The sequence below is a fragment of the Echinops telfairi genome, unplaced genomic scaffold, assembly GCF_000313985.2.
Source record: "Echinops telfairi isolate 266 unplaced genomic scaffold, ASM31398v2 ScPeMD7_2;HRSCAF=8, whole genome shotgun sequence".
NCBI lineage: Eukaryota > Metazoa > Chordata > Mammalia > Afrosoricida > Tenrecidae > Echinops > Echinops telfairi.
The window spans coordinates 45121961-45137832 of NW_022103898.1; the positions used below are offsets into that span (position 1 = coordinate 45121961).

Consider the following 15872-nt stretch of genomic DNA (forward strand, 5'->3'; position numbering starts at 1 on the left):
GCGCGCGCAGCAGCGCCGGGAGCGGCCCGGCTCGGAGCCCTGGAGGACGTCCCGGCTGCGAAGGGGGCACCCGAAGTTGCTTTTATATCTTGAAACGCAGTGGGGCTCCTCGGGAAACCTCCCAGTTCTAATGAATATGAAAATAGGCAGGCGACTAACTCCACCCCGGGGCCCCCCTCCGCCCCCACCCCACCCCCAGCCGCCCCACGTACCCGGGCCGGGCGCATCCAGGCCTAGGTTAGACAGACAGACAGCTCCATTGCAGATAAATGCCAGGAGGGACGAGGCTCCAACACCCAGAAACCCGGTGGCCAAGAGAGTGCACTGGCATTTCGGAGGAGCTTAGGGAGATCGCAAAGCAGTTAACCCTCCCCTGCCCGCTTCTGCTCCAGCCGGCCCCTCACTGGGCACCCGGTGGTCCCCACCCCGCCCCCACGCCGGCCACTCACGCCCAGAAAGATTTAGAGGCGTCTTAAGGACTTGAAAGGAAAGATAGCTCTAAAGGTCTTTTATTTCCTTCGCAAATCGTTTACGAGGAAGATTCACATGCACCCGAAGATCAAGAAGCCGGGTGGACACCTTGGCAGCTATTAAGGGAGACTGCCGCAGGGGAGGGACTGCCTCTCCCCCGGGGCCACAGCAGCTGGGCGACCGGGCGCACTGGGCGTAGATGAGGCATAGAGTGGCCTGTCCTCGCTCTGAGTGACTAGGAGTGGACGCAGTGGCGACCCGGTGGGAGCAGGAAGCCTTTTGAGAAAGAGGCCCTGAAACGAATGACACCCTTACCAGCAGATTTCCCCACCCTCCTTCCCACCCCTCCCCTTCGTCCATGATTTGATCCTCAGAGGCAGGCAGCTTATTTTGAGAAAGCCCGTTAGGAAAAGTGCCTGCAGAGAGTCCTTAATCCAGGCCACAGAAGAGTCTTGTTCTGGACCTGAGGGAGTTAGGGGGGTGGGGGTGGCGGAGTGGGGGGGGGGGAATGGGAGAAGAAAGGCCTTCAGCATAGTCCTCAAATCTTATTGTTACAGGGTCTTGGAAAAAGTTATCTGAATGAGGTAGACACTGGGTGCACTGGGTGGGCACCCTCGCGGGGAAGTGTCCCAGGCACTGGCCAGGACCAGGCTCCTTCCCTCCAGAGGGGCCCTCCGCAGGCTAGAGAAGCTGGCCTCTCCCAAGGGCAGGGCAGCAGGGGCGGGCATGAAAACCTTCTTGGCCGCTTTGGGAGCAACACGGGCTGCTGGTGAGCCCGCAGCATTGCAGGCAAATGCGGAAGGGCGCCTAGGGCCGAGAAGACCCTTTGCTACCGGCCTCTTAAACTGGCAAATTTGATGAGTTGTCCCACCCGTCGGGGGCAAGTTTGCACCTTTACAGGTAGGCCTGGGCTCACGCTTCCCCTCAGATTTTATTGACATAGATCCCTGTACCTCTCCTGATCTGTTGGACAACAAGGTCACAGCCTGGGGTTCACGGGACAAACTGGGCCCCTAGGAATGGCAGGGCAACTGGGAGGCAAGAGGCCAAGCCCCGCGCTCCTGTGTACCGGATCAGCTGCATGATTTCTGTCCTCTTCGGAGTCTTGGCTGGCCAGTGGTTCATTGGCTGCAGTCTTTGTAGCCTAGCCAGGCCACAGCTGGGGAGCAGCATACAGGCAGCATTTAGCCTCTGGAGCTGCTCTTTGGCACTGCTCTGAGGCTGGGGTCATCCCAGCACACCCAGATGTAGTGGATGGACCCCAGGCGGAGACGCCTGGAGCAGCATCCTTAGCCCCTAGGTTGGTGGCCCACCAAGACAGTCCAGCCCAAGAAGGGCGCAAAATTCGTTCAACTGGCACCGCGAGCGAGCGAGCGCATGGCCTTGAGAACTTGCAGGTTCTTCGGAGCTGACACTATTCCTGGATTAGTTTGTGCTGATATTATTACGATATCCCTAGAAACCCGATCAGCACCCACAACGCCATTGCTCAATCTCAAGGGGGTATCATCCCAGGAAAGCATAGCAGGAGAAAAGAGACCACGCTGGTAGGAACTTCTGCCTGGGATGTGTGGGACCACCGGACCGGACTGGAGGCAAGGAAACAAAGGCTGGGGAAGTGAGTGCCAGACGGAACCCCTGCGGGGCTCCAAGTCTGCGTAAGGGGGAGGAGCAGTCTGATTCTGTGGGCATTTTCCAGGCGGGTCCTGAAAATTAGTGTGGTTCCGTGATTTTCCGACGTCCTTTTCCTCCTCTGCGACTTCTTACTTTCAGGTGTTCTACTATCGGCAGGGATGGCCCTTCCTCGTCTGTCTAAAATTGACAGCAGCAAGATGGAAACTTCTTGCGGACTTGGAGAAGTAGAAAACTCTTCGCTATAAAAGTAGTTACGGTTGTATAACGCTGTCGGCATCCTGATAAATCTGGATGTTAACCAAACCCACCGCCCTCGAACTGATTGTGACTCAGAGCCACCCTCTAGGACAGAGTGAAGCTGCCCGATAGAGACTGCAAGGCTGCAATTGTTAAGAGTCCCACCATTCTCTCCCTTGGAGGTGGGCATCACTGGCTGGTAGGCTGCACTGTGGATTTTTCGGTTAGCAGCTAAGTACTGTTACTCACCGCCACTAGAACTCTCTCAATTGATACTAATCAAATCATTAATTAAATGATGTGGGAGAAGGCCTGAGAAAGAAGAAATATGAGTCACCCTGCTTAAAATCTCTCTGGTGTTTTGCTGCCAGTTGCTATGAGGATCACTTTCTTGGAAATTGATCAGAACACTTTGATAAACGCCCTGGGTGGCCCTACCAATATCTATCCGATATGATTTTTTACTTGCTCAGCACTCTTTGAAAACTTGGTACATACCCCAGCCTCATTCTAACCCTTCCGATTCAATTTCATCCTTGGACTGGGTCCCAGGGACTCTTGTTGTGAGACAACTCACCAGCAAGACTGACCAGCAAGCAACAAAACGTTTATGGAGCTGGGTTCCACATGGACTGTAACTATCACAGGAGGAGCATAGCCAGGCCCCTTTCCCACAGCCTGGAGGCGGTGCTTCCCTGTTAGTGTGCGGTGCATCTCCTACAATAGTGGAGTTCTAGGTGCAGGATCCAGCTTTGGTTCATTTTAGTAAAAAAAAAAAAAAAAAAATCACCCTGAATAAAGCTGCCGAGTCTTGTTTTTGTTAGTTTCCTTTGCTTCATTCAGGCGTGAACTTGTACTATACTTGAAGTGGGGAGAGTGGCTCAAGGATGGGTTGGGAGAGACAGAGACTGAGTGAGGGCTGGGGGACATTCATTTAGCTAACAACACTTGAAATCCTGGGCATCCAACTCTTTCAGACCTCTGGGTACAGTGCTGTGGGTGCTTTCTCATCTTCTGAGTGGGAATGAGGCTCAGTGCCCGGGAAGTGCATCAAGGAAGTAAAAAGACAGTTCACAAGATCGAATTCATGTTCAGGTCCCAGTTTCCTTCTCTAGTATTGGGATACTTTGGCGTTGACTGGAGTACTCCGTGGGCATTATCAGATGGTACCAGAGGAGAAAGGCAATTTTGTGAGTGAATCTGACGCTCCAATTTGAAATTACATCTAACATTCCTGCACCCAGTTGGTTAGTTTCTTTGTTTTTTATTAAGTGCCACCTCCTCAAAATGCAGTGGTTTGAGGTGCTTTAAAATGCATCCTTTAATTCATTCCATTTAGAGCACAAAACTAAAATGATTGCTTGAGTTAAAACTACCAGGAAAAAAATCCACTTGAATGACTATTTGGAGCTCCCAACCCCATATAGTGCTTTATGAGAAAGTAAAGTTTAGATAAGGGATTGAGGAATTGGCAATCCTTCTAAGGCAATTTAACATACTTTACTTGGGGGGGAAAAAGACTTACAAACTAAAAGCTGCCTTCAATCACGACAGCCCCCCCCCCAATATATTTTAGGAAAAGAGAAACATTTCTTATGTGCATACATCAAAACAGCATTAGAAGCATTGAGTACAGTCAATTGTAGTTCCTTCCCTTCTCAACCTGCTGGAAGAAGTCACAGTCCATCCTAACAGGAGGGTTGCCAAAGCAGATGGCAAAAATTTTAGCCTAGGCACTTTCTTTTTTACAGTGAGAATTTGAAGCGAATTACTACATAAAGCTAGAGAAAATGTATACTAAAACTAAAGAACTATGCCATTTCAGAAAAGCAGGGATTTTTGGGAGGGCTGGTGGGTTTGAGGCTGGGACGGAGGGAAGCTCATGAAAAAGTACTAAAATAATTGAATGTCATGTATTATGGCAAGAAGCCAGGTGGCCTCGTGTTTGTGTGTGTGGCTGCTGTTTCCCTTCCCGAGTTTTATCTTCAGCCTTCCCACAGCTCTGAGACACACAGATAAAGAAATGCATTCTGCATTAAGGCAGTTCAAGAATTCTTGTCAAAATAATAATATTTCTCTGATTAATAAATATGTAGGCTTTTATTTAAAATGCACGGCCCAATCCACTTTCAAAAACATACCTACAGATGCATATACTGTTTTGTCACATTTTAAAACTTCTGCCTTGTGAAAAATAATTACCTGAAAGTTAATCAGCCCTGCCAGTCTTACAAATGTGCTGTTACAAAGCTGCCAAACAAAACAGATCACATTTTGTCATTATTTCAATACCAATATAAAGATTGGGGTGTTTCAGCAACTCAGTGGTTTTTCAAAAATATATGCTTCCTTTTTATTTTCAGCCTGTTCCAGCAATAGTTTTTCGCATAGTTCCCTTTGTCTTAAAATATATATATATTTGACTTCTCACCGAAAGGGTCTATTTTTAATGTAAAAATCCAAGATAGCCTTTCCCTCTGCATATATACATTTCTACATATATAGCATGTATTTATTTACATTAACTATAGAAATCATTTATAATTCCCATGACACTGCATACTAAAAAATCATTCTTCTACCATGACAATAAATCACCTTTATCTCTCTCTGGCTGACATCATTTTGGAAATAATAAAAGATTAAAGGATTATTCAGGTTAGAGGTCTTCTACATCATATGGATATACCTTTAAATAGTGCAAACTTAAAACTATTTTCAATTCAGAAACCCTGATCCATTCATTGTTAATCGTGTACCTATTACTCTTTCTTGGAGATCAGAATTGTTTAGAGCTTTCATCCCAAACACTGTATATATTTCTTTCTAAGCGGATCTACTATATATGTCTTAAAGACAGGCTGCCTATTTTCAAGAAAATACTTTGTATTCACTTGTATGCGTTGGGCTTTCAAGTTTTAGGGGAAGGATTTATTCTTAAAGAAAAATCTTAGTATTAGTGCTGAGATAAATGACTGATGTTTCCCTTCTGAGTTGGAATTATAAACCCCCAGGGTAACGTCTGTAGTCGTAAAACAAACCTGCCTGTGAGTTGGCCAACAGACAAAATCAAAGCAGTTTCAAACCCGGAGAGGCAACATCTCTCCCCTAAGACACCCAAGTATTCTGCCTTTCCCCTGCAGAGGTGTATCCTGTAGGTCCCTAGACGAGGACAGAGCTTGGGCTGAGAATGCGTGTCCTTACCAGCAACTGCAAACGGTTTTAAATCCAGTTCATCCTCTTTGCTTGGCAGTGGCGCCTTTTAAATTTCAGTGGGGAAGAAAAACACAAACCTATTTCCCACACTGAAGGATGGTTGGGAGGTGTGGTGGGGGAATTGATAGGGATAAGAGAGGGGCAGATTTACAACTCCCTTATCTCAAAAAATCAATAAGAACCTTAGGAAGGGAAAGAACAGTATTAATTTCCACTCCTTCCTCACTTCCCCTTCCCTCTTCCCCTCACTTCCCCGCCGCCAGGCCTCAACAACTCCTATACCTGATGCGAATTTTGATAAGTGAGCTTGAATTTGCGAGGACGCCTAAGTCCAGGTTTGGAACAAAAACCCCTTTGTGGCTCCCAGGAGGAAAGCCCAGCCTAAGGGACGCCCTTTCTCGGGGTGCAGGACGCCTCGGCCGGCCGCCTGCGCAGACCCGCGTGGGGAGCCCGCGCCCCGGCTCCGCCGTTCGCAGCACCCTGGGGTCCTCCCTGGAAACGGGTGCGGACGGCCATGCGCGGAGCCCAGCCCGGGGCGAGTCGCGTGGACCGCCACCCGGCGCGCAGCTCGGGGCGCGACCACCCTCTGGGCTCTGGCCCGGGGGAGCGGCTTGGACCCCCTGGGCCCCGGGTAGGGCTGCGTCCCCAAATGCCCGCGTTGACCTGGGCCGCGGGCGAAGTCATCTCCTGCCGCGGCGATCCAGGGTTCGGGGGCGTCTGCCGAGGGTCTCAGGTCGGAGCAGAGCCTGATGTTGCTGGAGTTCCGCTTCTCCGGGAAACTTGCAAAGAGCCTCCGCGAAGGGAGAGAAGTGAGTGGGTACCGATCTGCTGCTAATACGCCATCGGTGGTGCTGGCTCCCTTTTAAAGTCTAACCCTTGGAACAACAACATATTTTAACTTTCCATCCAAATATTGTTATTGGCAAATACATCATTCAACCGTCCCTTGGTCAGGAGAATGCCTTTTTTTGTTTCACAGGTTGGCAGTCAAAAATTAATCCATGATATCACAAATTACGTTAGAGATTTAGAAAAGGAGGCAGGAGACTTGTAACTGCCTTTGACAGGAGCTCCTGGTTTGTGTGCGCGTGCGCGCGCGTATGTGCGCGCGCCTGTGTGTATAGTAGCAGGAGTTGTGTTTAAAGTCCTCTTCTACCTGTTCATGGTCACTGCTGGGTAAACCAGCTTCCAGCCAGGTTGCCTGATGCTCCTAGCGGACATGTTAAAATGCCAGGTACCGTCCTGTTTCTTCTTTAAGACCTGGTTCTACAGTAAATCCTTTAAATAATTTTTAACATGGACTGAAGTTTCAACGCTCTGCACCTCTAGTAGGGTGGCGTCCCGGAAATTCGAAGATGTACATTAAAACGAAATTCTCAGGACTTTGATGCATTAAGTCATCTCTCCGTTCCCTTCATTCCATATCCCAAAGTGGCCTTTAAATCACAGAGCAATTACACACTTTCCTATCCCTCCAAGTTTGTTGTGGAAGATTTCAAAACCTCCCAAACACACAATTTATTAGAAAATTTCAAATTTAATAATGAATATAGTCTCTACTATTCTAAAGACGTCCAGTATTATTTTCAAGAGATATGATAAAAAAGGGAAAAGGTGGATTTTAGACAATTCATTTATGCAGTCATCTACTGGGAATCCAAATAATTTTGATAAAGTGTATTTGCGATTAATATTTTTGAAATCCTTACTTCACATTATATTGAATTTGCATCTGTTATTTTTGGTCAGAGGCAATTTGCAGTTACTCCTCCTCTAAATTAAGAGCTGCTCAATAATTAAATTAGATGAAATATAATTTAAATAACCGATTATCTTAGGTAAGAATGCCCTTTAATCCTGCATTCTTTTAGATGTTGATAAAACTTTGAATATTCACTTAGAGTCTATAGAAAATAAGTGTAAATGTTGGGAACGTGAATCAAGGAAAGAAGTTACATTAATGTGTACTCATTTTAGTGAAATAAACTATGATTAATAAAATACCCATGTCTTATTTAAGCATATTACTTCTTTGGGTATGTATAACTGCTGGACTTCAGTTGAGGAAACCATTTAGGTAATGACTGCGTCTACAAATGATGTCATGCAACTTTCCTGCCTGAGACGTGAACAGTAGAAGTGAAAGCCTCTCAACCATTTTTTTAATCCTCCCATTGCTATTATTAAAGTAGATATACAGCTTATTCAATATTTTACCAACAACTCAAGCACAGCTAGTCCATTTATAAAGTTTTGCCAATGTTTTCTTCTTAAGAGTGCTGTTTTAATCATTAGAACATGGCAAATGGTGAAATAAATACATTTGAAGGTGGAATAGTGGAATTAAAACAATGGATGCAAATGTAAAGATTAAAAATTTAATACAGGAGAGTGGAAACAACATTTATAAGCGTGCTTACAAAAACATCTGAGAATGTTTTGAGTTCGTAACACAACTTGGTTGCTAAGAAGGCCAAAACAAATTTAGGTTTTATTACATTAGCATAAGCGAAGCCGTCACAGCCCAAGAGAGATTTGCTCATCACTATACACTGCACTGGGATAAATCTGGAGAATTAAGAGGTGCTTTGAAAACTCTTTGGAAAGAGAGGAGTGATCTGAATAGTTTTGATATGCACTGTCTGAGTCCAAAGGGCTTAGGAGCTATAGAAGAAGAATGGTCAAAGGAGTTAGTGAATGTTAGCATAGAGAAGACATGGGAAAAAGTGACCACATTTCTTCAGGTTTGTCCTAATTCTGAACTGGTTGAGTTAGAAAACCAACTCTTTTTAGGCAAAAATATCTAGAAATTTAAAAATGAGAGTTTTCGATAAAGGAGGTAGGCTGATTTTGAAAACTGCACAGAGCTGGGCACACACTTGATATTCCAGAGGTAAATTCATGCTGGGCCGAATCTCCTCAAATTTTCCAAATGATATTCTTTCTAAACTTTAGGAGAGCTTTATATCTCTGAAGTTTCCTTCGCAAGAAACCTACAGGATGATTATTTTCAAAAGTTCATTACATTTTCATTAGAATTAAAGAACACATCTACAATGTGCTTATTCTCAAATAATTTCTAGCATTCTGACTTGGTTTATTTTTTCCATAAATAACCTTTTGATTACATATTGGCAGTACTTTTGACTAACTGAATACACCTAAATTTTATCAGTGTGCATATTTATGCAATGAATATCAATTTCATAAAAAACATCAAGAGTATAGACTCTTGATTCAGATTTCTTGTGTTGGGAGTCCCAACCCTACCACCTGCTGTGCGATGCTGGGAAAGTTAACCATTCTATGATTCAGTTGCCATTAAGAATAGAGCCTATCTTATAGAGCAGCAATATATAGAGTGAATTAATATAGCTAAAGCATTTAGGACAATGCTTGGTCACAAACCAAACACTATGTTTGTTAGATTTTTTTTTTAATTTAGGATTGAAAAATATTTAATAAAAAAACCATGGTAGTCTCCGAGGTGTGCTTAGTAGTTTAAAATATGTGTGCATGTCCCAAAGTAGCTATTATTCAAGTTAACTCTAAACATAGGTATCCTATAACCAAAATGTCCAGGATTTTTATGGACTGGGAGACTGGATTCCTACCATTAGCTATTTATATAATTGTCTTTATAACTGAAAACGAATACTCTTATCTCTCAAGGTCTCAGCTTCTCTTGTTAAACTGTTGTCAGTGATGTTACTGCTGTTAGGTGCCATGTAAGCAGTTCTGACTCACAACAACCCCGGATGCTCGCAACAGAATAGAACGCTGCCTGGCGCTGCACTGCCTTCACAATAATTGCCATGTTTGAGCCAATTGCTGCATTAACTGTGTCAATCTATCCCATTGAGAATTGTCAAAAAGTTCTGGCGGAGCCTTGTGAGATCACCTTTGACTTCCCTCTCGCCAGGAGGCAGAGGTCGAGCATCCCTCCACCCTTCATCCTTCTGAGTAAAGAAGTTGACGTCTATTTTCATGCTGGGATCCCTCATTTGTTACAATGGCCACACAGAGCTCACAGGTGAGACTCAAAATTATGGAGGCTGATTAGGGAAGGTAATCGTTTACCATAAGTCAGGATCAGTAAGCAGTAAGAAAACAATCATTGGTCCACAGCAAAATCTCTTCTGAGCCTGAAGTGGAGAGTTTTGCTTAGTCCTCAGCCTCTCAGCCACGTGGTCCCAAGGCGTCTTCTTCCAGGGGCCAGGAAACCGGTCCAGGAGTCCCCCTCACAGTCTCGTCATAGTCCTGGGGCTGCTCCCTGTGCTCTCCTACGGGTTCCTTGTCTTGGCCTCACTTCTTAGCATGGTTCCTTCGCTCTGGCCCATGGTCTCTGTGCCATATAATTTTTGGTTCCTCTGGTCCTGGCCTCCACCAAATCGTACACAGATCTCGAATCTCTTTGTCCAATAGTCTTATGATTTCTTTCTTCTTAAAAAATGACTTTCATACACAGACGAGTGGCTTTGAGCTGTAACTTTTGTCTTTCAGCAGACAAAAAGCAAAGGCACAGAGGGTGGGACTTGGTTCAGACCCTCTACGAAATTCGAGATTTAATTCCACCTTAATCTTGTCCATAACCATAGGAGAAAATGAGCTCCAAAATGTGATTATTGCCACAGGCACAGAATGAAAAATTATAAAATGCCGAATAAGGATCTATGGCTAGATAGGCTATATAGATTGACTACACCTGAAGAGTCTTCTGCTTTACCAAGCACCATGCCCTTTCCTCCCAAAGGAACCCTGGTGGCACAGTGAGTTCAGTTATGGGTTGCTAACCCCAAGGTTGACAAATCAAACCTTCCAGTGGCATTTTGGGAAAAATACGAGGCTGTCTACTCTTATAAAGATTTACAGTCTCAGAAATGCTAAGGAGCAGTTCTACTCTGGACTGTAGGCTCTATAGGAGTCGCTGGTAGTCTAAACCAACTTGAGGGCAGTGGGTTGGTGGGTTGGTTGGATAAAATGTCCAAAGTACCTGAGATGAAGCTCACCATCGCCCTCCTGAGGTATATTCTGACGATTTGTCTTCCAAGACAGATTTGTTTGCCAGATATGGTCAATACTCTTCACCATGACCATAATTTGAATGCACTGACCTTCAGTCTTCCTTTCTTTTGGTAAGGTTGTCTATTTGAAAATAACATATTGATTTTATTTATTCAAAATATAATTTTAAACAATTATCCTAGGAATAATTTGGATTTTTAAAAATTATAATGTTTTCCAAGAAAGTGAGAAATTCCCATTGATTTTCCATCCATGACTGTATTTAGGGTACAGTACTTCCTACTTCTCTTTAGCGCATTTCTTGGGGGGTGGAACAATTTTCACATTAAATCATTGGCTTTATCAATAATATTATACGAACATGATAGTTACTCTAAAATTTATGAAAACAGCTTCACTAACATTTTCTTAAATATCAGCATATGTGAACACTCTCAGCAGACAATAGAAAGTTAATTCTTCTATAAATCAACAGATCCCTTAATGGCACAAATAAGCAAATAAACGTAACCATTTATTAAACCCTTTGGTTTAAGTAATTTTGCTTTTATACTGAGGAGCCCTTGAGTAGTGCAAGTCATTAAACACTGGAATAGATACAAGAAGGCTCTCCTTCTCTGTCCTCGTTGGAAACTAATCTTCCCCACTTCCCAAACAAGTTTTATCCCTTTAAGGATAGTAAAATAAACTTCCTCGAAGTACTGGTTTTTGATATAAGTTAATATTCACATTTAAGATATTAGTTTATATTTACAAAACTAAAGTTTTTCTTGTTATTAAGAATAACTTTATATTATAAACATTATTCAGAGCTTAAGAAAGAAACCAAAGGATAAATATAATTTTCTATTTTTATCCCCCAAGAGACCGTGTGCTATTATTTTACTTTGAAGGAGGAATGGGAGGAGAAACCTAGAGTTTGCCTAGCAAGTTACTACTTAGAATACAGTCCATGGGAACATTTATGGGTCAACTGTGACATCTCTAACCATGTGTAGGAGCTCTTGTGTAGACAGTTCAGCCTATTTCCTATCAGTTTCTATTTTACTTGATTGTATCTTCATGGGTTGCATTATGAGTCCCCACAATATGCTATCAACTTGGCTGGGCCTTGAGTCTCAGTGAGTTGGCAGTTATGTAATGATGGGACTGGACAGTTATGTCGTAAGGTAATCATCGCCATGATATGACCAATCAATCAACTGTAAGGGGATTAGTGTGGGATGTTACACCCTACCTCAGGTCAGAACCCAGATCAAATATAAGGGGAGTTTTCCTGGGATGTGACCTGCATCCCTTTTTGTCTGACAAGAAATAGAAAGAGAGAGAGTCTAGCAGACAAAGAGGAACTGGCAACTACTAGTAAAGAAGAACCTTTGGATTTGGGATTCCTACACCGAGAACGTCTTAGTTCCAGAAAACACTGATATAAAGACTCACGGAGCTCTCCAAAGATGCGAAGGGCTGACAATGTTAACAGGGGACCAGGCTCTCTGCTCTCATACAGACTTGCAACCTTGGAACACCCCGGGTTCATGCTAGTCTATCCGAGAAGGTTGCAATGAGTCCGAATGGGCTCAGTGGTGGAAGTTAAAGTCATCCAAGGACCTATTTACCAGACCATCCGGAGAAGGTTTCTCCATTTAGAATTCAGATTGTTAGCATCTTAAACTGTAAGTAAATGTTGTTGTTACTAAGCCATATACTTGTAGTTCTTTCTGTTATAGCAGCACATAACTAAGACACGCATGAAACAAGAAGTTAGCATGCTTTAAGAAATGTATACTTTCATGTTCCAAAGGATTATGCATGCTGTCATTTCAAGGTTCTCAACAAGTAGTTATTTGCAGTATTGAATGGTGTTGCTGTTTTAAGACAAGTCTAGAGAAGTCAATTTTCAAACATATCTTTTTCACAATTTCATCCAGGGACATTAACTCAATTTTTTGCGTGAAAATATCCCTAAAAAAGATAAGCAGAATTGTAATCTACTTTAAAAATGTAGTTTCGATTTGGAAGGTTGATTTGCAAAGATCTGCTTGGTCACATTCTATGACTCAGAATCTACTCAAAGATAAGGAGTTTTCTCTTTTCTCATGGTTTATGTTAAACCATACGCGAAGCACTCCACCTTCAACTTAATGTACGTTGTCATTTGACCTCTCCCAGCACTGTTGTTGTTGTTGATGGACCAACTCAGAGTGACCCTCCGTATGACAGTAAATCTCAGCCTGGTCTTGAGCCTTCTTCACAACTGTTATGTTCGAGCCCATTGTTGCAGTCCTTGTGTCACTCCGCTTTGATTAGTTATATGTAACAATCTTTAATGGGAGCAAACTGAGATGTAAAGAGTTTGACACTTGCCCAATGTGGCACACCAAAACCATGATTAGAACACAAGACAGGTTACCAAGTGCATATTCTTTTAACTTTCGTCCACATGCCTCACACCGGCACCGCAAAAAGAACATTATTCTTGGTAAAGAAGAAGGTCAATGAGGAAGGCAGGCTCACAAGAGGGATCGACTCTGGCTGCAACAGTCGGCTCCAACCGAGCAGTGATTGTGACGGTGATGCAGGACCAGGGGCGGTTTCATTGTGTTGTGCATAGGGTTGCTATGGGCCAGAATTGATCTAGAGCCCTGAACAACTAAAATGGTAAACATGAAGTTGGAAATATGAAGACAATGTTTTCTGTTGAATATTTGATTTTTCTCAAAACTTCCTAGAAGGGACCTGCTGGCAACTGGTGGTGGTCTTTCTTCAGCATGCAGCTCATCAAAGCTGATATGTCAAAGCAGACCATGTTTGTTATAAGTGGAAAAAAGCCTTCACTCTCAATCCTAATGTAGAGGCAGACACCAATTGATCAGGGAACTCTTGCATGCTTATTAGAATGATTACCAGGATGAATCACTTGAAGGCACTGTGTTGATCATAGACTTTTAAAAAGCTTTAAACACAGTAACATTTGTTATCCTTTAAGTGCATCGTATTTATGTATGCAACTGCTATTGGCTTTTGTGTTTTATGTCTAGATTAATCCAGGATTTATGTTATGATACAATAAAGCCACACTTACTGTCATTAAGTACATTGCAACTCATGGCACCTATAGGACACAGTCCAACTGCCCCTGTGGGTTTCTGAGACTGAGTTTTGATGGGAGTAGAATGCTCAGCTTTCTCCCGTGGAGCCGCTGGTGTGGTTGCTAAATATGACACCCTTATAAAAACCAGTTAATGTCACAGTTCAAATCATGGCACCTGAAAAATAAAAGGCTCTAAACCATAGACGACACTGTTGGGTACTGATTTTATTTTTTGACTTCCAGTAACCTGACTTCAACCTGATTTTATAAGATGGTCTCTAAAAGCAAATGCAACAGGGAATGAAGAGTTAAAGTTTCTTTTGCTATTGGAAAGCGTCCACTAGTTGCCTGTCAGTCCGTCATACTGTGGTGGCATGTGTGTTGGTGTGATGCTGGAGGTGATTTCCCTGGAATTTCAAATGCCAGAAGGGTCACCCAGAGAAAGCAGATTTCATTTCAGTGGAGCTTCCAGACTAGGAACAGACAATGAAGAGCTCAGCTCCCCACTTTGGAAGGAGGAGCCACTGAAAACCTTATGCATAGCTTCCCAACATTGTCAGATACTGAGGATTAAAGAATGGAAGCAGAACACAGTCATGGATAATGCCAGAACGTGGGCTCCTAAGGTCGGAGGGTACACGAAGTGTGACTAAAGAGGAGCTGAGGGGAGTTGATTAGCTAAAATTAGCTATATTATAATGAAACATGCAAATTATAAAACAAAGGGGAAGAAGAGGCTCAGCATATCTTAAACTGAAGGAACTCCAGAAAAAAATTCAAGCCCTGAGATGCAATATTGATGGATTTTCTGGGCCAAATATTGAATGATACAGGGCATCAAAAGAAGATAGGAATAATACACATAGTCACTGTCCCATAAAGAATTAGTCGACATTCCACCATTTCAGTACATGGCATATGAGCAAGAACCTGTGGTACTGAAGGTAGAAGTTCTAGCTGCACTGAAAGCATTAGCCAAAAGTAAGGGTCCAGGAATTGATGGCATACCAATCGAGATGTTGCAGGGAGCCAGTGAAGCACACTTAACTGTGCCTGGGCATTTAGAAGACGTCTATATTGTCCATGGACTGGAAGAGACCCACACCTGCGCTCATTTCACAGAAAGGTGACCCAACTGAAGCCTTAAACTACAGAACAATATCACTGATATCACATGCAAGTGAAATTTTCCTGAAGATCATCCAACAACAGTTGCAGCAGTACTTTAACTGGGAGCTGCCAGAGGTTCAGGCTGGATTCAGAAGATTTCACTGCAGATTTCATATGGATCTTGGCTGAAATCAGTGTGTTTTGCTGACTATGCAAATGGATAAACTTGAGAAGAATGAAAATTTCAAAACTTCATTGTGCTCATGTAGACCTTGACCATGGATCAAGAGACAGTTATGCGAAAGGAACAAAGGAATAGAGTGATTTAAATAAAGAAAGGTGTGAGACAGGGTTGGATCCTCCCATCATACTTATTCAATCTGAGTGCTGGCAAATCATCCGAGGAGCTGGTTTATATAAAGAAGCTCATGGAATGAGGATCGGAAGAAGGCTTATTAACAATCCTCAATGTGCAGAAGAGACAAGTTTTCTGCTGCAAATGAAGAGAACTTGAAGCCTTTGCTGGTGAAGATCAAGGATTGCAGCCTTCACCATGCTTACAACTCAATTACAAGATGCAAAATAGGTAACATCTTGGTGGAGGGAGAAAAGATTGAAGTCAACCATTTTATTTTTCTTGGATCCATAATCAATGCTCATGCAAGTCGCAGCTAAGAAATCGAAAGATGAATTACATTAGGTATGTCTGCTGCAGAAGTCGTTTTTGGAGTTGAAAAGCAAGGATGCTGCTTTGAGAGGACTAAGGTACACTTGACCCAAGCCTTGCTACTTTCAACTCCTATGTATGTGAAAGTTGAACACTGAATAAAGAAGACTGAAGAATAATCAAGGCGTTCGAATTGTGGTGCTGGAGATGAAAGTACCATAGACTACTCAAAGGGCAAGCTATCTGACTTGGACGAAGTATGAACAGGGTGTTCCTTAGAGGCAAAAATGGGAGACGTTGTCTTACAAATTTTGGACATCTTGTCAGGAGAGACCAATGCCGGGAGAGACCCCTGGATAAAGTCAAGGGGAAGCACAGGTGGGGAAGACCCTTCAGGCGATGGACTGACACGGGGCAGCA

The 15872-nt window shown here is 43.4% G+C and overlaps 1 protein-coding gene across 1 annotated transcript in view; it reads right to left on the reverse strand.

Moving 5' to 3' along the window:
* ALX1 (ALX homeobox 1) overlaps positions 1-1412 on the reverse strand; it is a 22714-nt gene extending 21302 nt beyond the window's left edge. The window contains exon 1 of the mRNA XM_004700420.2: positions 1027-1412. Coding sequence (XP_004700477.2) covers positions 1027-1412 — 386 coding nt within the window. The remainder of the gene's footprint in view (positions 1-1026) is intronic.
* Between the last annotated feature and the right edge of the window lie 14460 nt (positions 1413-15872).